Genomic DNA, 23,561 nt, shown 5'->3' with positions numbered 1-23,561 from the left:
AATGTGAAAGCACAATGTGCAGCACAACACAAGGTGACACAAGGAAACATGTCCTCTGCATTTAACCAACACCCATGGGGACAGTGCTTTGCTCGGTGGCATCTCAGTGGCACCTTGGCGGATCGGGACTCCTGATCACGGGGACTCTTCCTTAACCGCTAGGCCACCACAGCGACATCCTGGTGATTCTGTAACAGCAGCCTCAGACTTTGTCCATCTTTAAACATGTCTCTGATCAAAGACATGTAGCCTAGGCAGTAGCCTAGTGGGTAACACACTCGCCTATGAACCAGAAGACCCGGGATCGAATCCCACTTACTACCATTGTATCCCTGAGCAAGACACTTAACCCTAAATTGCTCCAGGGAGACTGTCCCTGTAAATACTGATTGTAAGTCGCTCTGGATAAGGGCGTCTGATAAATGCTGTAAATGTAAATCAGTATATTGTCTAATGTTTGTGCTCAGGGGTGTGGTGGTGAGAAGGACCATCACATTCGCATCTTTCTTTGACAATAAAACGTTAAAAAATTACGAACACTGGTGCCGGGCGGCGGCCCCTGTTCATTCGCTCGGTTCGAATTGTTTGTTTTCGGTAGTTGCCAGGCCGGGGCGCGAGCCGGCCAGCCAGCCAGCGTGCGCGCGCAGCGCGCTGACGTCACGCCCCGTCCGGAGCTGCGCCGCTGTGCTGGAATGCGCGGAGCCTCGCGCGTCCTCGAACGAACGGCCCGCCGCGACGAAAAGTTCGGGAAGGCGTCGGCGGACGCCGCGAAAGTGCGGACGGACGGACTCTCGCGGTAGGTGCGCGTCCGGCCGCAACTTCGGCGCCGCGGGCGGCCGGGTGTCTTCGGCTTCGGTTGCGCGGGGCGGGCGGGCGAGCGGGCCGAAGTTGCGGCGAGAGTTTGTGGAACATGGTGGCGGCGTGGGGGTTGGCTGAGAGGGAGAGGCGCTGTCCAGGGCTGATCGGCGCGGGGAGGATCAGGACCACGGCTAACACACCGAAACGCGCCCCAGCGGCGAACTTTTCGCCCCGACTCGGTTCGCGCGTGTCGTTTTTTTTGGCGTCGGCGGGGGGTGTTTTCGTCGTGTAACGAACGGCGACGCGCACGCGTGGGGGTGGGTTTGCGCGCGTTTGCGTTTTTTTTTTTTTGCGGAAGGATTTGGCGAAAATAGTCAACTCGGCCGAGAGTTCTGCTTCCGGAAAGTTGATATTTTGTTGTAGCTGGACAGCGACGCTACTCTCGGAGGCGCTTTGTTTGTTTCTCCGGTATATATATATATATATATATATTTTAAGCTTTCGTGCATGTACCGAGATGAAAAGTTGGGAGCGTAAAAAGTTTCCACGAACAAAGTTTTAAGTTGGGCCTGCAAAGGAGAAAAAAGAACCACGGCCACCGAGGTGAAAACCATTTGCGAGGTCAAAAAGTCATTTTTTTAAAAAAGTTTTTTCCTTTCGCCTTTCTTCACCTTTTTTTTTTGTTGTTGTGTTTTTTTTACTGCGCATTTCTGCGACGCCGCGCCGCTGCTCGTGTGTCACCTTTACCTCCCGGTGAGAACGTTTGGCGGATTTGAGTGACCCGGACTCGGCGGTGCTGTTTTAAAATGGCCGCACTCCTGCACACTCCCCGGCTGCTTTTGTCGGAGGGATGCGGCGCCTGATCCTTACCGACCGCCCTGACTTCTACACAGAAAAAAAAAAACACATTTCCTGCGTTTTTTTTTTTTAAATCGAACACACACACATTAAAATTTGTTCGATGCACAGTACAGGTCAAAAGTTTGGACACACCTTCTCATTCAATGTGTTTTCTTTATTTTCATGACCATTTACATTGTTAGATTCTCACTGAAGGCATCAAAACTATGAATGAACACATGTGGAGTTCTGTACTTAACAAAAAGTGGAGACCCGACCTCCACAGTCACCGGACCTGAACCCAGTCGAGATGGTTTGGGGTGAGCTGGACCAACAAGTGCTAAACCCCTATGGGAACTCCTTCAAGACTGTCGGAAAACCATCTCAGGTGACGACCTCTTGAAGCTCATCGAGAGAATGGCAAGAGTGTGCAAAGCAGGAATCAGAGCAAAGAAACTAGAATATAAAACATGTTTTCACTTATTTCACCTTTTTTTGTTAAGTACATAACTCCACATGTGTTCATTCATAGTTTTGATGCCTTCAGTGAGAATCTACCAACGTAAATGGTCATGAACATAAAGAAAACACATTGAATGAGAAGGTGTGTCCAAACTTTTGGCCTGTACTGTACATTTTCAGTTCAAGTCACCAGTGACAACTCGGGAGCAGAGTAGTGCAGGTGGGAGGATGAGCAGTTTCCTGGGGGAAAAAAATCAACCAAATGGTCGGGAGGTGGGGGTGCAGTGTGGTTCCCTGGGCGGGTCGTGTCAGCTGTCAGGAATGGGGTGAAGGCCAGTAACCCGTGGTTAATGTCTCACTGCTTTTATACTCGGAAATTTTAGGATCCCTAATCAAATGGTCTTGGCTTAAGCCTCGTCGTTCCCAAGCCGGTGAGCAGCGCAATGATCCGTTTCCAGAGTTTTGGGGATTTTGAACTGGGACTTGTCTGATAAGATGTCTTATTGTACTTGTCTCTGGCCAAAGTACTGGGTCATTAGAAGCAACGTTGACTTTGTTCTTATATCAGAGTTGGAAATCCTGACGTTACATACAAGAGCAGAATTACACAAAGTTTTGACTTTTTCTGAGAATTTTGAACAAAACGAAAAACTCGAATCTATGAAATAGTACAAAAGGCGTAGCATAGAAAAAAGGTCTTTGCATCTCTCATACTTCTAAAGTTTTTTCAATGGACATGGAACACTCCATGTCACAATTTCCTTCACATGACAGGCCGTCCTGAAGAATCTTAGTCTTTTTCTTTTGTTAAAAAATAAAAACATCCCCATGAAACCAATGGCAAATGTAAAATTATTGATTTTTTTTTAAAATAAACTTGTGTGTATGTATGTGTGTAACACCTTCTGTTTGGCGTTGTCCCAAGGTTATCCCAAATGACCACCAAGACTTCATTTCTGGCGGGCATGGAGGGCAACAACCCTGAGCTGCCTGCCCCTCAGCTGGTGATGCTGGCCAACGTGGCGCTGACAGCGGAGGGCAGTTCCAGCGACTACCTGTCCGAGGACAAGCAGATGGCCGAGCTGCAGCCTGTCGGCAGCAACAGCTACTCGGACAGCGAGGACGAGACGGTGGTGCGCTACAGCTACGAACCGGACTCCGCCGCCGCCGCCGAGACCGGCGAATACGCCTCAGGCTACGCGACCCAGGACTTGGCCGACCTCGATGTCGGCACACAGGAAGAGGAGAGCAAGTCGCAGCAAAGTGCCGAGGACCTGTCGACCAAAGCCCCGCCTCTCCCGCCGTCCCCTCAGAGGGGGGCAAGGGTCAAGCGCAAGTGCGTCCCGCAGGTGGCCGTAGTGGAGACGACAAAGAAGAAGAAGCCGTTCCACTGCAAGCCGTGCCAGTACCAGGCGCAGTGCGAGGAGGAGTTCGTGCAGCACATCCGCATGCACAGCGCCAAGAAGCTGATTATAGTCAAGGGCGGCTCGGAGGAGACCAGCGGCGAGGCCGCGCCCGCCCTGCCGTCCTCAGTGGCCCGGGCCGGGTCCACGAACGGCGCGGAAGGCGCGGACGGCGGGAAGGGCGTGATCCGCTGCGAGCGCTGCGGCTACAACACCAACCGCTACGATCACTACATGGCCCACCTGAAGCACCACAGCAAAGAAGGGAAGGACCAGCGCGTTTACAAGTGCACCATCTGCACCTACACCACCATTAGCCAGTACCACTGGAAGAAACACCTGAGGAACCACTTCCCCAGCAAGCTCTTCACGTGCAGCCAGTGCTGCTACTTCTCTGACCGCAAGAACAACTACATCCAGCACATTCGCACACACACTGGTACGTGCGTTACTAACTCTTTTTAAAATCTGGAGCAAACCCATGCTTTACCCATTAAATACATTTTATTGCCATGAAAAGAATGTTGAAGGGCGTGCGACATGTCTTTCCAGGCGAGCGACCTTTCCGGTGTCTTTACTGCGACTACTCCAGCTCCCAGAAGACCCATCTGACCCGTCACATGAGAACACACTCCGGTGAGTTGGCTGCAGAATACAGCGGGGCCTTGAACCAAAGTGCATAAAGGATTTCTGAGGGAAACTGTCACAGCATTATGGGTAAATATGTATGTGTCTCTCTCATTTGTTGCCTTCAATGGAGGAAAGGTGTTTGGATGATGGAAATGGTAAGATGGTTTGTGGTCATCCCCTGAGCTATGTGTTTTTTTTTTTCTGTGTTATGTGTGTATTTTCAATATATATATATATATATATATTCACCAGTATAGTATGATGTTGAAATAGCATGTTTCGTCTTTAAAAGCAAAACTTTCCTCTCTGTCCTCAATTGTATTTTCTGTTAAAACCCGCACCCACCCTCACATTCAAAGGCATTGCTGTTGAAAGCAAACATACTCCTACGTGAAGGTTGCATTGAATCAGGAAACTTATTAAAGTGAAATGTTTGTAGCCTCACTAGCATGACTAGGTTCACAATAATAATAATAATAATGATAAAAAAGATGAGTTTCCTAACCTGCAGTAAGATTGGATGAATCAAAAAAATCATTAGCTTTACAATTGAAGTTTTTTGTAATTTGGCCTTGTAATTCGTGTCTCTGTTACACTTCCTAGAAAATATTGACATATACAGTATGACATAATACCACTTGAATAAATACATAATACATAATATTTTATTATTTAATAGGCCTTATATTGTATTGATGGGACAGCCAAAAAAATTGCCACCCAGCCCTTTTTTTTAATTTAAGTTGCTCCCCTGCATGCATGTAAAAATGTGACTGAAGACAGTTGCGAGGACATGCTCGCTCATTTTTTTCTTCTCCCTGTGCCATGTCCAGGTGAGAGGCCTTTCAAATGTGACAGCTGCAGCTACCTAGCAGCCAATCAGCACGAGGTGACGCGCCACGCCCGTCAGGTGCACAACGGGCCGAAGCCCCTGAGCTGCCCCTACTGCGAGTACAAGACTGCCGACCGCAGCAACTTCAAGAAGCACGTGGAGCTCCATGTGAACCCACGGCAGTTCCTCTGCCCTGTCTGCAAGTACGCCGCCTCCAAGAAGTGCAACCTGCAGTACCACATCAAATCCCGGCATCCTGGCTGCTCCGATATAACCATGGACGTGTCGAAGGTCAAGCTTCGTGTAAAGAAGCCGGGAGTGGAGGACTTGTCTCCTACCAGGACAAACACCCCCCCAGTACTGCCCAGAATCAGAGAAGTTCCAGAAGTGGTGGATGGCGACTCAAACCAGGGACCAATTAATCTGTCCACCAAGACTAGTAGCAAGCACGCTCTTTCAGTCATCACGGTGGGCACCCAAAAGGAGAAGAGCCCAAAGAAACCTGAGGAACCTTCCCATAAGAAGACCATGCCAAAAAAGGACAAGGAGGCAGCTAACAAAAAGGCCAAGGGGAGAGATTTGGTGAAGAACGCGAACGAAAAACAGAGAAGAATGGATGAGGTGGAGGCCAAAAAAGACAAAGGATCGAAAAGAACGGTAAAAGCGCAGAAGTATGAGGAGAGCGTGAAACCAAAGCGCTGCACCAGGAAGAAGGCAACAAGTATAACTACAAATGCTGAACAGGTGAAAGAACCTATCATAGATCCAGTCATTCAGAAGGAGAAGGAACTTGCTGAGAAGCAGACAAGGGAGAAAGAGATACTTGAAAGAAAGGCTAAAGAGAAGGAGGAAAAGGAGAGACAACGGAAGGAGCTTGAAGAGCAGCAGAGGAAAGAGAAGGAGCGATTGGCTGGGCTGGAGAAACAAGACAAAGAGAACAAAAAAGCTTCTGGCAAACCTCCACCCAAGAGGACACCCAAGAAGCTGAACACCCCAGAACCGACGCTTGCTCAAGCAAATGAGGTCAAAGCCAAAAACAGAGGGGTGAAGAGGAAGGCAGACGTGATTGACACGGGCGAGCTGGAGAAGCCCTGCTCTCCCGGGAAAGCCAAACGCAGGACCAGCAACTTCACAAAAAAGGTCTCCACTCCAGACCAGCCCAAGCCCTCTACTAGTAAGACCAAGCCAAGCAAAAAATCCCGCTCTGCTGTCACGCCCAACAAGCCCGAGAAAATGTGCAAAGGGGCGAGCAAGGAGCTGGACCAGACTATGGTTGATAAAGACCACGTGGTCGCAGTGTCTGAGAAAGAAAGCTTCGTTGAGGAGGCTCCACAATGCAGCCAGTTAACCCAGGAGAGGCCTAGTACAGACCCTGAGCCTCCACCCCAGTCTCCATCTGTGGCCTGTGCTCCAGTTCTTGTGCCTGGACAAGGTGTGGAAGAACCTCATCAGGCACCACAACCCGAGATCCTTGAGGAACCAGAGCTGACTGTGGAGAAGGGGGCGAGTCTGGAGCAGGAAGAGGAGGAGGTTCTTAAGAAGGCCATCTCTCTACCTGAGAGAAGTCCCGAGCGGGACAGTGGCATGTCTGAGCCACCTACCCCTTCAGATGGCCTTCAGACACCCACCCTGGTGCTGCCACGCAGTGTGCAGAAGCCCTCAGACGCAGAGGAAGACGAGGGTATCCACAGCCACGATGGAGGCAGCGACATTAGCGACAGCGCCTCTGAGCGAAGCGACGACTCGGGCTTGCGTGGGCGGGGCAAAGTAGCGGAGCCAGAGACCCCAACCGAGGAGCTCCCGTCTCCCACCACCCCCTCTACCTCCAAACTGCAGAGTCACACCTGCATATTCTGTGATCGCACCTTCTCGCAGGAGGTGGACTACCGGCGTCACCTCAACCGTCACCTGGTCAACGTGTACTTCCTGGAGGGCACTGCACCAAGCGAGTGAAGGGAGTGGCAGGTGGCACTCCCACCATTGTTTTTGTTTGTTTTTTTTATAACTGTAGATTGCATGCAGTACAACCTTTTTCAATGATTTATACTTTCCCCCTATCAGGAATATTAGTTTATTCAGACTGATCTGTATCGAAAACTTTCACAGACTAATGTTTTACTTTTGTGTGTAAAATGAAATCAGTATCTAGGGCCTTAAGTTGAGTGTAGCAGAGATTCGTAAGAAAGTTTTTTTTTTTTTACTTTTAGAGTGTAAATAGGAGCGCATTGGCTGAGCAGCGCGATGCGTGGAGACTAAAAACCCCCGGTTCTCGCGTCACAGTCAAAAGAGCGCAAGTCGGGAGGAGGGGGGGTTGGCGCTGGAGCCCGCCCCCCTGCCGGGACACTAGATTACACACGCCCAGGTGGTCTGGGCTGCAACAATGCCGATGAGAGTTTAGGCCCCTCTGGTCTTTTCATTTCCGCGCTGCGCTCGAGCGAGGAGCCGGCGAGGGGGGGGAGAGAGAAGGTTTTGTAAAAGAGCGTGAGGAGGCACGTTCAGAGTCGACCGGCAAGTAGGGGTTGTCCGTGTCGCTTTGTTCCCAACAAAGCGTTACAGGAGCACTTGCCGACTATTCAGTTCACTTGCTGTATTGTGACTCTTAAAGTGGTAGTGTTGGAGGTTCCAACCCCGCCCCGATTGAGTTCAGCGGTGTGGCTAAGGAAAAATCTAGGTAGGGCATGCAAAGTCGTTACAGCTCAGAACACATTTGGATGCTTTTTATTACTTTGTCTAAAAAAAAAAAAAAAATCCAAAGACTTTTTCTTTGCGTTGTTTATACTTTTTTTTTTTTTTTTTTGCTTCTGACAATCAATTTTTTTCTATATCCATCATGTTATATTAACCAATTGAATCTTTCCAAGGTGGTTAGAGAATGGCTGTCCCGTGATTATAAGCTCCAGCTAATGCAGCATTAAATATTTTCTTCTTTTTTCCCCAGTTTTTGGAATTTGATTTTTATTTTTTTGTGGTTTACCTGCTACTTTTATTCTAAACTGCTATCCCCTTGTTACTAGATGATATACTTATGTTGTTCCAAAGTTTGCATATCTTCTGTACATTTTTATTTTTACCTTTTCAGTGCAGCTACAAAACACCTGCATACTGATATGTCCCTGTGCCATGAAATGAAAAGTGCCACATACATGCACTTACACACATTCATATAGTATGTTTTGTGCAATATTTTCTTTGTCATACCAAAGTGAATTCTGGAGTCCCGCCCCTTCTTCCCCGCCCCTTCCAGGAAAGGTCTGGCAGATTATCAGGAGACTCTAAGCCTCTTCTGTATATGCACTCATTGGACGGTTGATCTCTATCACTGTAAATGTAAATCTTTTATTGTTTAGAAAACGTAATCCATGATTAATTTTTCCTGAAGTAATTAGTAGGATAATACTGTCTCTCTACTACACATTGGTTTAATCAATCACTTTTTGTGTTTGCCAACATTCTTATGTAGTTAATTTACCATGTATTGGCTGTGATAAAACTTTTCTATGACACATTAAGTTTATCTGTAGTAAAAAGAACACAACTCAATAAAAGTCTTATAATCTATTTCTGGCATGGTTCCAATATTTAAAAGTGCAAAAAACATTTAAAAAGATGGGAAAATGTCATCCCCCACCCCTTTAGCAGTAAGTTGATGCATCTAGTCATGTTTTGACAGACTTTACATGTCGTTCACTCAGAATGGTCCAACCACATTTTTTTTTTAATTGGTCAGGCCAACATCTGCTGGCTTCATAAATACGGACTGACTATTGCACAAGAGTTATTATTATGCATTGCTAAACACAATGCTCACCGCTGCAACAGCACACATTCCTGTGAATTATTACCTAAATGCAGAAAAATTGGGTTGTGGCGTGAACAAAAAAATGCCACACTGCTGAGTTCCAGAAAATGTTCATACAAGCAATTTACATCTTTCTCTCTTGCATACAGCCAAGAAGGGTCACTTCCTCTTCACTTTCAGCTTGTTTGCAGTCTGTTCGGAGAGTTTGGCATTCACCAGTGCCTGGGGTTTCTTGGGCGTGTATACAGGGGACTTCCTAACGCGCTCTCCCCTCACTGTGGCAATGTGCGGGAGTAGTGGTGGGGCCCGTACACACATCCCAGCAGCCTCTGGGGCGTGACCTCGCACGTGGACGTGATCTCCCTCCATTGCTGTAACCGATACCCACCCTGTGAACGACAGCATTTGCATATGATGTCTGCACTTCCTGCTATGTTTCAGAATAAAGACCCTGAACAGGACGCACACAAATTAATACCAGATGATTATTATAGAAGCAGTGTTGTAATTAAGAGGGGAGGGGGGGGGGGGGGGGGGGGGGGGCTAAGATCTGTATAGTAGGTGTTTGGGATAACAAGAGCTAATAATAAGAGTTTTACCTGCAGAGGACAGTTTAATGTCACATATTGCTGTATTTTGGCCTTGACCAATCAGATTAAAGTCTTGGGGCAAAAGTGGGGGGAAATCCTTCATGCGCTCTACACCACCAGCAGGTACCTGTATAGAGGAAAAAAATTTAGATATATTATACTGTGTGTAAAAAAAGGAGAAATTATACATATGTACTGATAATATACTAGAAACCCACCAACACCATTCATTTCATCATCAAGGTTTATTTATTCTAAAGAAATTTAACATTCAAATTAGTCCATCCAAATAAGAAGGCTTAACATACCCCGAGTAGTATATCTCCAGCATGCTTCTCATAAATGGCATTGGCCTTCTCCAGGCTTGTGATGTGCACTGGCACCCGCGACGATGCCAGGACTGAGAACCAGCATGAGTGACTTCCCTGACACATAAAGATCCACACAAAAAGACATATAATAAAATATTAATATATTCTCAAATAGTACCAATGGGTTCAGTCAGAAATGGGCTGTTGCCTTTACCTCCAGATAATCAAATCGTGCCAGAGCACCTAGGAACAGCACCATGCCTGGCTGCAGGATGAATGTGCGAGGGGTGATGGCAAGGGTGGGCAGCACCATCTTTACTTCTGACTCTGTCAACAAACTCAAAATCTGCCAACAGAGGGTGTGACCAAATTTAAATATGATCCAGCAGTTTATTTTCAGATTGTGGATAAAAAGTTAATAGAGAAGACTCACATCTTTCTCCTTCATGATACCCGGTGTGTCGTAAAACCAGCGGGCGTCTTTAAGCTCGTTGTGTGTCAGCTCCACCTCTGGCGTCGGCTCTTTGGCCCACTTTCTGCTGTGGTCCTCCTCCAGATCCTCGCCAATGCTTAGGCTGCCGGGGTCAAACTCCACCAAATTCCTGCCTGCTGTCTTTGTCCTAAATGTTCTCCCAACAGAACCTGTTGTACAGTTTGGGACAACTGTCAGAACCAGTGCACAAATATTATATAAATAAGCCTAATTTGGGTGTGTGTGTGTGTCTCTCTCTCTCTCTATATATATATATATATATATATATATATATATATATATATATATAAAAACATTACACACAGCAATATATCAATATATTATTGATACATCCTTTGGGTCATGTCTATACATGCATATATAAAATCTGTTGTACACTTAATAGAACAGAATGAATCATTTAAACATTGGATTTGAACGCGTTCCTCACCCACTAAGTAGCCCTGTTTGCTTAAATGCCGAATTCTCTTGAGCTCCTCTGGGCTGAGCTCCTCCTCTGCATGCTTTAGGCGCTCCATCCTTCTGAGCATTCGGTACGGTGTTGGGTTGATGATGGGAAACTTCAGCAGGTTTAGTGTGGTTCCTGTGCAGATTACACTAGGTTTTAAAGCCATTTCTGGAGATGAGATTTTAGTTTTCATTAAGAAGTTGCACCATCCTAATATAAATATATAATAAATGGGGCAGTGGTGGCCTAGCGGGTAAGGATGTGGCCCTGTAATCAGGTTGCGGTGGTGCCACTGAGCAAAGTACCATCGCCACACACTGCTCCCCGGCCGCCTGTCATGGCTGCCCACTGCACACGTAGGGCACAGACCCACGAACAATAGATTAGAAAGTCAAAACCCATACAATTCCATGTTAGTGGAAGAGAACTAAACCATGGACCATCCCTCTCATCCCCAACATGATATATATGAATTTATGTATAGCACAATATCATAATAATATTCTACATAATACTAATATTAGAATAAACTGCTCAGTGTTGTGTGGGCTATAACAGTGTGATGATCTCCTGAATTCTTAGCCAGGCTTTGGTGAGAATCTCTCACAGAAGAACAGCTCTTTGTTTGACAGTCACCAGGCTACTTGAGGAGATATGATGCCTGCATTCAGCCGGCTGCAGATGTTCACGGCGCATAGCAAGTGTAATAAATAGTACCACTGTTGTTAAGTGTAAAGAAAACCACAGAGTGCTTTATTGTTTTCAGAACGCAGACATTCCAATTCAGCTCTGAATTCTAGTCCCATGTCAGTCAACAACAGATTCTTGTTTCTCCACTTTTCAGCAGAGTGACACGTTGGGATGTTCTCATCATGTCAGGGAAAGTCAGACTGACTAGTTTGCCAATCGGAATTCTTAAATATAAAATGATAATCTATCTGCATGTTTGGTTTGGCAGCAGAAGTGGTCCAACGTCAAGATAACGGAGACGTTTTCGACTTGGGCAATTGGAAGAAAAAGGGAATAAAAAAAAAAAAAAGGAACCTTCTTTTAGTTTAATCCGTTTAAATGATCCAGAATGAGGGTGGTAGTAGCCTAGTGGGTAACACATTCGCCTATGAACCAGAAGACCCGGGTTCAAATCCCGCTTACTACCATTGTGTCCCTGAGAAAGACACTTAACCCTAAGCTGCTCCAGGGGGGGACTGTCCCTGTAACTACTGATTGTAAGTCGCTCTGGATAAGGGCGTCTGATAAATGCCGTAATTGTAAATGTAGAATGAGGAAATGTGGTTGGATGGGTGGTTAGTTCCGCCTTTCCACATACCCATAACTAGCATCTAGTCTTGCTTCTATCTGTTTATTTCTGTAAAGCCCTGAAGACATGGTTAATAGGGATGTGCGGATCGATACAAAGTTGGGATCAGTATTGGATTGCTACCAGCACAATGGTATTGATATTTTCACGCTTTATTTCTGTACCACATTCCAACTGAATATAAACATGCTGGTAGAAAGCCCTCCCCCAGAATTTAGTTCGACTTTCCAATCATATTTTGTCTTTGGTTAAAGTATCAGTAGCGGATCATCTATTACAGTGCTTTGTGAGGAACATCTCACCAGGCCACGGGGAAATAGTGGCTTTGTGGATGGCATCGGCCGCTCTGGACTTGCAGTAGTCCGACTCCAGCAGGGTGTTGAACAAGGTGGACTTCCCAGAGTTGGTGGTTCCCACCAGATACACGTCTCCCTTGTACCTCCAGGAGCTCTGCAGGGTGCTGATGAGGTGCTCGACCCCGTAGCCCGTTTTGGCACTGATTAGGTGCACGTCTTTGGGGTCGGTGCCGGTGATCCCGGCCTCGGCGCAGTGCTGCACCAGCTGGCGTCGGACGCGCTGCAGGTAGTTTGCACCGTCGCCGGGCAGGAGATCGACCTTGTTTCCCAAAACCACAACGTGCTTATTTCTCCCCACGAGCTCAGGGAGGTCTGGGACGACAGAGTCCGGCATGTCCAGCAGGTCGACAATCAGCAGCACCAAGGCTTTCTGGGACTTCACCTGGCGCACGATGTCCCGGTACTCCTCTTTGGACATGGTGATGTCCAGGGCCTTCTGGTGGTGCGTTATTAAAAAACACCGCTGACACGTCGACGCCTTCAGCCTGTCCTCCTCTAACAAACTCTTGTACTTTTCACTGGGCAGGTAACCCGGCAGGTCAGGGACGGTGCAGTGCATCAAGGCCCCACAGCCCGAGCAACACACGTCACTGACCGGCACCTCTGCATCCGGCGTGCCGAAGACTTTGTGCGGCCTCTTGTGCTTCTTCTTCTCCGATTTAACCACGTGTTCGGTCGGAAATCCGACATCGTGAAAATCCACTGCCGACTCCATCGCTGACCTTGCGGCCATGCCCTCCAGGACCCGCAGCTGATGCTGCAGGGTGACCCGGTGCTTCTCCGCCTGTGGTCTTCGCGACGAGTTCTCCGCCTCGTTCTCCTGGATCGCCTGATTAAAGCGAAGGCGCTCGGGAAGCTCCTTCGCTTCGGGCGCATAGTGGTCCAGGAACACGAACTCCTCTTCTTTTCCCGGCTCAATTTGCGAGTACGCCGGTTCCCGTTCCTCCGACCCGGGAGAACCCCTGAAAGTTCTGTTTTGCAAAGCCCACGTTACCTCTGACGCGTGACGTCCCGATGTCGGACAGAGTCGCTTCACCGGGGCGACGGGGGTAAACCTCCACACAGCCAAGGGCAGGCGTCTGGAACACCCGCAGGGGGCGAAATGCCATAAAGGCAGCTGCAACAGCCTGTTCATTTTAAAACCCCAGTTACCTCGCAGGACTAAACACGGGCACACGTGAAGTCCACACACACTTCCGCGCCTGTTTACGTCACCGGAAATGACTTTGGATTCATTTTTTTTAACTAATCAAACTTATTAAAAAGCGAGTTTTCTATGTTACAGTTCAACTTTCACAACATATGCTAGATTTATATACAAAAATATTGTTATTTACAACCAAAACAAATAATACACACTTGACACGGAAGTGACGTTGGTCTCGCGCGACATTTTTGGACAGAGAAAGGGAAACGCGGCACGAAAATAAAGAGCCGCTCTGTGGCCGTCATATTCGTTTTGGGTTTTTTTTTCTGTCTTTTGAAGACTTCTCACCCGCGTAATAATGTATGACCAAGATGAAGGTAAGATCGAATTCTCGCCTCACTTTGGTCGAGGTGCTTGTAGTAAAAGAGGCGCGCTGTCCGCTTATGGCGACACCGACTGCGATTTTCATATCTCCTGATCTCTTCACATGCTAAAACCACTGTAGAGTGCAATATACAAACAAAATACATAACAGAAAATTAAGGTGCTTCCGTTTACATTTACAGCATTTATCCAGAGCTACTTACAATCAGTAGTTACAGGGACAGTCCCCTCCTGGAGACACTCAGGGTTAAGTGCCTTGCTCAGGGACACAATGGTAGTAAGTGGGATTTGAACCTGGGTCTTCTGGTTCATAGGCGAGTGTGTTACCCTCTAGGCTACTATCACCACCGTTTGTATGTACAGTAAAGTGGTTGGGGATACAAATGCATACAAAAACAAAACCAGTGATCCCATAATACTTATTTATTCATTATATTGTGTTTCATGCTTATGTCTATACTAGATATTCAGTATGATGAAGATGATGATGAAATTACCCCAGATTTGTGGCAGGAAGCCTGCTGGATTGTCATCAGGTGATATGTTTTTTTTTAAGTAATATTAAGTTTTATTAAGTAATTTGTTAAGTATTGGGCAAGCATTTTCTTCATTAAAACACTTACGCTGTAACCTTACTCTTTCACAGCTCGTACTTTGACGAGAAAGGTCTGGTGCGTCAGCAGTTGGACTCTTTTGATGAATTCATCCAAATGTCAGTGCAGAGGATTGTAGAAGATGCTCCACCCATTGATTTGCAGGCAGAAGCCCAGCACACCTCTGGAGAGGTGGAGGATCCGGTAAGAAGTGGGAAAGGGTAGGCAAGGGGTTAGGTGGGAAAAAATATTATAATAATTATATTTATTATAGCTTTTTACTGGTTAAAATTGAGCCATTTACACTTTACAACAGGTTGGGGTTTGAGTGACACTATTTTGAGTGTTTAGTGTTATAATAATTATTGATTGTTGATTTTGCTGACAGCAGGGCTACTACAATCTTGAATGGTTTTCTGTGTATGCTTGTAGCCAAGGTACCTGTTGAAGTTTGAGCAGATCTACTTGTCCAAACCGACTCACTGGGAGCGAGACGGTGCCCCGTCGCCCATGATGCCCAATGAAGCTCGACTGCGAAACCTTACGTGAGTCCCACAGCCCATATTCATGCGTTCATGTTAATTTTAATGACTGAAATATTGTTTTGTTTGTCAGACCAGATTTAGAGTTTTGTTCGAATAATAGAGCATTTCAGAGTGTTTGGTCGCGTTTGTCTTGCTCATAAATTCCTTGTTTCACAGGTACTCTGCCCCCCTTTATGTTGACATCACCAAGACAATCATCAAAGAGGGGGAGGAGCAGCTTCAGACGCAGCACCAGAAAACCTTCATTGGGAAGATTCCTATCATGCTTCGTTCAACCTACTGCTTGCTGAGTGGCCTGACTGATCGTGACCTTTGTGAGCTGAATGAGTGCCCGCTTGATCCTGGCGGCTATTTCATCATCAACGGTTCTGAGAAGGTGCGTGTTTCAGGGCCACATTTGGTGTCTAGCATAATGTGGAGCCATGATTGGTTAGATGAGAGGAGTAAGGCAGTAGTTTTTTGTACTGTCTGACAGAATGATTTTTACCACAAGCATTTTCTCATTTTGAGCAGGTACTGATCGCTCAAGAAAAGATGGCCACCAACACAGTGTACGTCTTTGCTAAGAAGGACTCGAAGTATGCGTACACCGGGGAGTGCCGCTCCTGTTTGGAGAATTCCTCTCGACCCACCAGTACCATCTGGGTCAGCATGATGGCCAGGGGCGGACAGGTATGACCAGCCAACTAGGGGTGTTGAATAATCGATGCATTGTGAAGCGGATGTGCTGCGTGGCACACCACTCAGTGGTCTTGTGTGTGCACCGCTGTGCTCTGTGACTCATTTTTCAGTCAAAGTCAACTTTATTGTCAATTCTGCCACATGTACAGGACATACAGAGAATTGAAATTGCGTTACTCTCAGACCCATGGTGCTTACAAGTAACATTAAAATACAAACAGTAACATTAAATACAACAGTAACATTAAATACAAAGGTATAAAAATAAGCATAATATCTAAAATTTAAAAACACAATATACAAGTAAGGGCACATGGTGGAGAGTGCAAACCACATAAACAATGTAGGTTTTTACGCAACCAATGGAACCACTGCGGGCTAGTGTTGGGTCTGCCCCTTCGAAACACGCACACAAAGTGGGAATGGAGGAAATGCTGATCTACAACATGACATTATTAGAAAACCATGGCAATTTTTTTTGCACTGAGCACTGTGTTGAGTGCTGTGTTCCTCTTTAAAGAAGAAGCGCAAACTCGCGACTTGTGGTAAGTGAGATTTGCTCCAAAGAGCAGAAAAATAAGGTCCACGCTCCAAAGAGCAAAAAATCAGTCCACTTTCACCTGACACCACAGATGTCTGAACCCGGCGCTTTTCTGGCGTTTGGGGCGTCAGGTGAGCACGCTGACCTTTTTTTTTTTTTTTTTTCTTCTCTTTAGAGCAAATCAAACATCATGTGAAGTAATGTTGAAAAATTTCTGGGATTCATTAAATCAATTGTGAGACCAGTGAAGGTTCACACGTCTACAGCAAACACTGCAGCTTGACCTCAAACTTGTACATTCAATGAAAGAAATGCCTTTGTTGCTTTTTTTGATACTAGCAATAAACCCCAAATGGTTCATGGTTCGCTTCCATTTCATGTTTATAACAATGGATATGTAAACAGTTTTTTTTTTTATGCTTAAATATGCATGTTTGCCTTTTCAGGGTGTAAAGAAGAGTGCGATTGGTCAGAGGATTGTCTCCACACTACCTTACATCAGACAGGAAGTGCCCATCATCATAGTGTTCAGAGCCCTTGGCTTTGTGTCTGACAGAGACATTCTGGAGCACATCATCTATGACTTTGATGATCCTGAGATGATGGAGATGGTAATGAGAAAACCATTTTGGTTTATCCGACTTATTTCACTCAATCCATTTTATGCTGTTATCTGCTTAGAACTATCATTTAGAACTCTCGTTCATGTGGTGAATTTATACATTTAATTCAGATTAGGTCTTAAAAACTGTTTAAAATAGCATCCTTATTGTGAAAGTAAAGTGAAAGTGATCGTCATTCTGAAACACTGCAGCACAGCACACGGTGACACAACGGAATGTGTCCCCTGCTTTTAACCACCACCCTTGGTGAGCAGTGGGCAGCCATGACAGGCGCCCGGGGAGCAGTGTGTGGGGACGGTCCTTAGCTCAGTGGCACCTTCGCGGATCAGGATTCAAACTGGCAACCTTCTTATTAAGGGGCTGCTTCCTTAACCATTAGGCCACCACTGCCCTAATGTGCTTTTATATAGCTTTTGTATATTTAATGGCCTGACAATTGTTTGACCCTTTCCAGGTGAAGCCATCTCTGGATGAAGCCTTTGTGATCCAAGAGCAAAACGTGGCTCTCAACTTCATTGGCTCCAGAGGAGCCAAACCAGGTGTCACCAAGGAGAGGAGGATCAAGTATGCAAAAGAAGTGCTGCAGAAAGAGGTGCTGCCCCATGTGGGTGTCAGCGACTTTTGTGAGACCAAGAAAGCCTACTTTTTGGGGTAAGAGCACCCCACAGTGCCCTTTTATTTTCAGTGGATTTCCTTTTATTTTCTCCGTATGCTGTGGTGGGGTATACAATCGTGTGTTTATTGTTTATAGGTACATGGTTCACAGACTACTGCTGGCTGCCTTGGGCAGACGTGAACTTGATGACCGAGATCACTATGGCAACAAGCGACTGGACCTTGCCGGTCCCCTGCTGGCTTTTCTCTTCAGAGGGTAAAACGTTATTTATCATTATGCGTTCAATCAATAATTAAAGTTATATAAATGGCTGCATATCCATTAACAGCTTCAGAACTTTGTTATAACAACTCATCTGCCCATTTAGAATGTTCAAGAACCTTCTGAAAGAAATCAGGATCTACGCTCAGAAGTTCATTGATCGGGGGAAAGACTTCAATCTGGAGCTGGCCATCAAGACGCGCATCATCTCAGATGGCCTTAAGTACTCCTTGGCCACAGGCAACTGGGGCGACGTGAAGAAAGCCCACCAGGCCAGAGCGGGAGTGTCTCAGGTAACACTCCACTAGTAAACATTAATGGAACTTTAAAGGCAGCTCAAACTGTGGTGGTGGTGGCGGCCTAGAAGTTAAGGAAGTGGCCCTGTATTTATTTATTTATTTGCTGCTCTTTACATTTTATTTTATTTTTCTGCCTGATGCAGGTGCTGAACCGTCTGACCTTTGCCTCCACCTTGTCTCATTTACGGCGAGTGAACTCGCCAATCGGCCGTGATGGTAAACTGGCAAAACCCAGACAGCTGCACAATACACTCTGGGGGATGGTGTGTCCTGCCGAGACCCCTGAGGTGAGTCAAATGTGATTCATCATTTTGTACATGGGGAGATCTGAAGAGAAAATATTTTTGTTAGTCTGGACACAGACTTGGAATTAAACTGAAACAGGTCACAAAAAGCATTTCACTGCATATCATACCATGCATGACTGTGTATATGACAAATAAAATTTGAATTCAAATTTCAAAGGCAGTAGACTGGAATTTCTCCTGAAAACGTTTAATGTCTGGTCTACTGATGTGTTATGGTCAATAAAATGTCCATAAAAAATGTAATCATTTGTTTTGAAGTATACTTCAATAAAAACCAGTGGCTGTTTAGTAACAAGTTGCCAGACTTTGTGAACTTGATTTTATCAAACTTTAAAACAATTAATTGTAGTTTTATAGGTACCCATAGTCTTCGAAAAGGATAGTGTTTTGGATTTTCCTTGTTTCTTGGTACTGACTGTGTTTTTGGGTCTACAGGGTCATGCTGTAGGTCTGGTAAAGAATCTGGCATTGATGGCGTACATCTCCGTGGGCTCCCAGCCCTCTCCGATCCTGGAGTTTTTGGAGGAGTGGAGTATGGAGAATCTTGAGGAAATATCTCCTGCAGCCATCGCAGAGTGAGTTTTCCTCTTTACCCACATGGGGGCAGGATTTGTAACAAAAATGTCATGAAATAATGAATTTTTGTCAAAAAATGCTTTTTCCTCATGGGTACTTTAAAAATAATTTTATTATATATGTGTGTGTGTGTGTGTGTGTGATATAAATATAAATATAAATAAAATATATGTTTTTGTTTTGTTTTGTGTGCTTAGTGCCACAAAGATCTTTGTAAACGGCTGCTGGGTGGGCATACACAAAGACCCTGAACAGCTGATGAACACGCTGCGCAAGCTGAGGCGACAGATGGACATCATTGTGTCTGAGGTCTGACACCCAACAGTTCATTACACAGACTTTACCTTGATACAGTCGTTTAGTAATCACAGTAATATACTTCACACAACTTCTGATTTTCTCCGTAGGTGTCCATGATCAGAGACATTAGAGAGCGGGAGATCCGTATCTACACAGATGCAGGGCGCATCTGCCGGCCTCTGCTCATTGTGGAGAAACAGAAGCTGCTGCTGAAGAAGCGCCACATTGACCAGCTCAAAGAGCGAGAGTACAACAACTACAGGTGAGTTATAACAGCGATTTGACAGCATAAATATAATAGTTTTTTCCCATTTTGATTCAGTGTCCAAATTGTACGGAGGAAATAGGGAATACACCCACTCAGAAATATATTAGTGTCTTTCTGTGTACATGTACACATTGGTGTAACAAACATGTTGTTGCATGCTTTGTATTTGATTTACAAAGACATATTTTTTTGTGTTTGTGTGTAGTTGGCAGGACCTAGTAGCCAGTGGTGTAGTGGAATACATTGACACGCTGGAGGAGGAGACAGTAATGTTGGCCATGACCCCTGATGACCTTCAGGAGAAGGGCGTGGCTTATTGCTCCACTTACACGCACTGTGAAATCCACCCATCCATGATCCTGGGAGTCTGTGCCTCCATTATTCCTTTCCCTGACCACAACCAGGTAGCATACAAAAATACTCCATCCACTTCAATCACATTCATTTGTACATTTTTATTTATAATGGTTTCAATGCATGTATTTTAGGCAGGCATGATGTCTATTCTTACAAATTGCACTTTACACTCACGCCACTTTGCACTTTCTTCTCCAGTCTCCCAGGAACACATACCAGTCTGCTATGGGGAAGCAGGCTATGGGGGTGTACATCACCAACTTCCATGTGCGAATGGACACACTGGCACATGTGCTGTACTATCCCCAGAAACCACTGGTAACCACACGATCCATGGAGTACCTGCGTTTCCGAGAGCTTCCGGCAGGTACATGTACTGATGTTTACAGCTAGAACATTGTACTTTTATTGACTTCCAGCATTTACCAGGTATTTATTATGTACATAATTCACCTTGTTGGACATTTGACTATGTAGTTTAATAGTGACTATTCATTTTTGTATAATACATCTAATGTCTAATTGTTAGTCCTGAATTCATTCGTGAAATTGATTTCAGGAATTAACTCCATTGTGGCCATTGCGTCGTACACCGGCTACAATCAAGAAGATTCTGTAATCATGAACCGTTCAGCGGTAGACCGTGGATTCTTCCGGTATTTTCATTATTCCGTTATTATTAAGTAATTTTAATCAGACTGGTTTCAGATTGTAACTATCTTTTTTATATTATGTATCACAGGTCTGTATTCTATCGGTCTTATAAAGAACAGGAGTCTAAGAAGGGTTTCGATCAGGAGGAGATTTTTGAGAAACCCTCAAGAGAGACATGTCAAGGTGGGTCTCCTTCCATCTGCCAGACAGGGTTCAGTCTCAGGTCGTACAACACAATGATTGCAGAATTCTGAAAAAATTATGTAACATTAGGCAAAAGTGGAATTAGTTTTCCCAAAGAACTAATTTTAGCTGTAAACACATCTAGAATAAATTCTGTGTTCCATATGTTCCCCTGTGTAGGAATGCGTCATGCGATCTATGAAAAGCTGGACGACGATGGGCTGATAGCTCCAGGCGTGCGTGTGTCTGGAGAAGACGTCATCATCGGGAAAACTGTGACTCTGCCAGAAAACGACGATGAAATGGACAGCACAAACCGCCGTTACACCAAGAGAGACTGCAGCACCTTCCTCAGGACCAGCGAAACCGGCATCGTTGACCAGGTCATGGTTACACTGAACCAGGAGGGGTACAAGTTCTGCAAAATCAGGGTGGGTTTTGGTCTGTCTTTTTTTTTTTTTTTTTTTTTTTTCTGGTGTATAAATATGGATTTAGCATAGAATAGCTAAACTGGAGCTCTTCTAACTTTCAGGTTCGTTCAGTGCGGATCCCTCAGATTGGTGATAAATTTGCCAGTCGACATGGACAGAAAGGAACTTGTGGCATCCAGTACAGACAGGAGGTATGGGAGCCCCATCAGTTGTCGCTTTCTGGTTTCTCATGGCCTTGGTTTGTAATGTGAGCCTGTGCAGGAATGCACTGTTAACCCTCCTGACAGATTGTGTTTAGGCTGGAGGTCTGCATGAGTTCACAGCAAAGAAGCTGGATAGGAGGTGTTTAGTAAACATGACATCCTTCAGTTTGTACTCGTGTGATGTGTGTGTGTGAGGGTTGGCTGGAGATAAGCACAGCGTGTGTGTGTGAGTGAGAACATCTAATCAGTAGATGTAATTTTTTTTTTTGTGTGTGTGTAGGACATGCCTTTCACATGTGAGGGCATCACTCCTGACATCATCATCAACCCTCATGCCATCCCCTCCAGAATGACAGTTGGCCATCTGATCGAGTGCCTGCAAGGCAAGGTACAGTTGGAAATGCCTGCCAATGTTCTTCTTTTATAGCTTCATAAACAATATTCCAGGGTGTTTTTATATATAATTTCAATATCCAGCCAAAATTAAATTAAATTCAAATTTGAAAATAAATAAATAAATAACTCTTGACAAGAGTGTCTGCCAAATGCTGTAAATGGAAATTAACAAGAATGCTGCCTTCTCTGCTCAGGTGTCTGCAAATAAAGGTGAAATTGGCGACGCCACGCCGTTTAACGATGCAGTGAATGTACAGAAGGTGTCCAACTTGCTGGCTGAATATGGATACCACCTGAGAGGAAATGAGGTAACGTCCCCATTCTCGCTCATCTCTGATTTGGATTTGGCAGCAGCTGTGTTGCAGGGCCTTCTTCTGCATTTTCTTAGCGTCTATTTAGATTTAATTTCTGGAGAGGCCTTGGTCATGTAATCTTCTGTGCTTTTGAGATATAGGTTCATTTTACTGCCCAACTATGTTGTCTTTAGCAACCCAGGAGTACAGTAGGCGGGTATTGCTGGATGTGTGCGACCTGTTTCATCTGCGTTGTGTAGGTGTTGTATAATGGTTTCACTGGCCGTAAGCTGACATCTCAGATCTTCATTGGACCCACCTACTACCAACGTCTGAAGCACATGGTGGACGACAAGATCCACTCCAGAGCCCGTGGGCCGGTCCAGATCCTCAACAGACAGCCCATGGAGGGCAGGTCACGGTAAGGTGTCTATATTAATTTAATTTCAAGATAACTGAGTAGTGGGTGTGGTGTGGAGTTTATATTTCAACTGTTGTATGTGAGAGTACACTACCATTTCTTGACACACCTACTCATTTAATGGTCATTTTTTGTCACAAGATTATGAAATAGCACATGTGAGTTTATGTAATACAAACAAAACGCAAAAAGTTGGAAGATTTGAATCTCTCCAAATCAGGGAACTTTTGCTGTGATGGCAGAATTTCACACTCTTGTGTGACACTCTCCACCACCTGAAGTTAGACAACGGGGACGGTTTCCAACAGCCCTGGATGTTTATAATGAACACTTTCTTATCATTCACTCATGTTAGTGAGCATGTCATCAAGCAGATTTTGATGATTACAAAAGTGAACAAAGCAGCCATGAAGGTAAAAAAAAAAAACAGAGTAGGTGCATTCAAACTTTTCAGTGATATTGTACAATGGTGAAAAAGATTATGAAGATTAATAGACTATGATCGCATCAGATTTTATTACATGTCAGGTTCTAGAGATTTTTTACGCTTTTTTTTTTTTTTTTTTTTTTTTTTTGCATTTGACAGTGATGGTGGTCTGCGTTTCGGTGAGATGGAGCGAGATTGTCAGATTGCTCATGGAGCTGCGCAATTCTTGCGAGAGCGCTTGTTTGAGGCGTCCGACCCGTACCAGGTCCACGTGTGCAACCTCTGTGGCCTTATGGCTATTGCCAACACACGCACTCACACCTACGAGTGCAGAGGCTGTCGCAACAAAACACAGGTGCGAAAACACACCTTCTGCTCTATTTGGACTTGAAACACATAAATGTTCCAATCACAGATAATTAAGACTGTGTGTGTGTGTGTGTGTTGACAGATCTCGCTGGTGCGGCTGCCCTACGCGTGCAAGCTGCTCTTCCAGGAGCTTATGTCCATGAGCATTGCACCGCGCATGATGACCACCTGAGCATGCAGAGAAAAATTTGTATTTCAAGACTAATGAAGAGATGGGTTTCAGTAATTTTCATTTTGTGTGTGTGTGTGAGGGAGCGTTGCTCTGAATTTGTTAGTCTGAAAGTTTGTGTTGTGAATGTTTTACCCTCATCTACTTAAATAAAGCCATTTTTGTACTTGTGCTTCCAAGCTTGTTTCTATACTTACATCTAAGGATGTATACACTCATGTAAACACCCATGGTCA

At 45.2% G+C, this 23,561-nt stretch overlaps 3 protein-coding genes across 3 annotated transcripts; 2 read left to right on the top strand and 1 right to left on the bottom strand.

Annotated features, from left to right (window-relative positions):
* Positions 1–668: 668 nt before the first annotated feature.
* rest (RE1-silencing transcription factor) lies at positions 669–8,523 on the top strand. The gene is made up of 4 exons (XM_028960818.1): positions 669–796; positions 3,026–3,942; positions 4,056–4,139; positions 4,967–8,523. The coding sequence occupies exons 1-4, from the start codon at positions 693–695 to the stop codon at positions 6,916–6,918; spliced, it is 3,057 nt and encodes a 1,018-aa protein (XP_028816651.1). The 5' UTR covers positions 669–692; the 3' UTR covers positions 6,919–8,523.
* noa1 (nitric oxide associated 1) lies at positions 8,502–13,485 on the bottom strand. The gene is made up of 7 exons (XM_028960819.1): positions 12,227–13,485; positions 10,589–10,741; positions 10,099–10,307; positions 9,880–10,011; positions 9,663–9,779; positions 9,364–9,481; positions 8,502–9,153 (listed from the first exon to the last, which is right to left on the bottom strand). Exons 1-7 carry the CDS (start codon positions 13,413–13,415, stop codon positions 8,924–8,926), a joined length of 2,148 nt encoding a protein of 715 aa, XP_028816652.1. The 5' UTR covers positions 13,416–13,485; the 3' UTR covers positions 8,502–8,923.
* Positions 13,486–13,668: 183 nt separating this feature from the next.
* polr2b (RNA polymerase II subunit B) lies at positions 13,669–23,491 on the top strand. Its single transcript, XM_028960489.1, has 25 exons — positions 13,669–13,804; positions 14,275–14,347; positions 14,458–14,608; positions 14,837–14,949; positions 15,106–15,325; positions 15,463–15,621; positions 16,618–16,782; positions 17,249–17,445; positions 17,546–17,665; positions 17,778–17,964; positions 18,114–18,257; positions 18,714–18,853; positions 19,052–19,163; positions 19,262–19,416; positions 19,628–19,826; positions 19,978–20,146; positions 20,339–20,435; positions 20,522–20,616; positions 20,797–21,047; positions 21,149–21,238; positions 21,531–21,638; positions 21,841–21,954; positions 22,200–22,360; positions 22,947–23,142; positions 23,239–23,491. Exons 1-25 carry the CDS (start codon positions 13,786–13,788, stop codon positions 23,326–23,328), a joined length of 3,525 nt encoding a protein of 1,174 aa, XP_028816322.1. The 5' UTR covers positions 13,669–13,785; the 3' UTR covers positions 23,329–23,491.
* The last annotated feature ends 70 nt before the right edge of the window (positions 23,492–23,561 follow it).

Source organism: Denticeps clupeoides, chromosome 18 (genome assembly GCF_900700375.1).
Source record: "Denticeps clupeoides chromosome 18, fDenClu1.1, whole genome shotgun sequence".
In the NCBI taxonomy this organism is placed as follows: Eukaryota; Metazoa; Chordata; class Actinopteri; order Clupeiformes; family Denticipitidae; genus Denticeps; species Denticeps clupeoides.
Note: the sequence above shows the minus strand (reverse complement) of the source record. Positions and strands in the feature narration are given on the sequence as shown.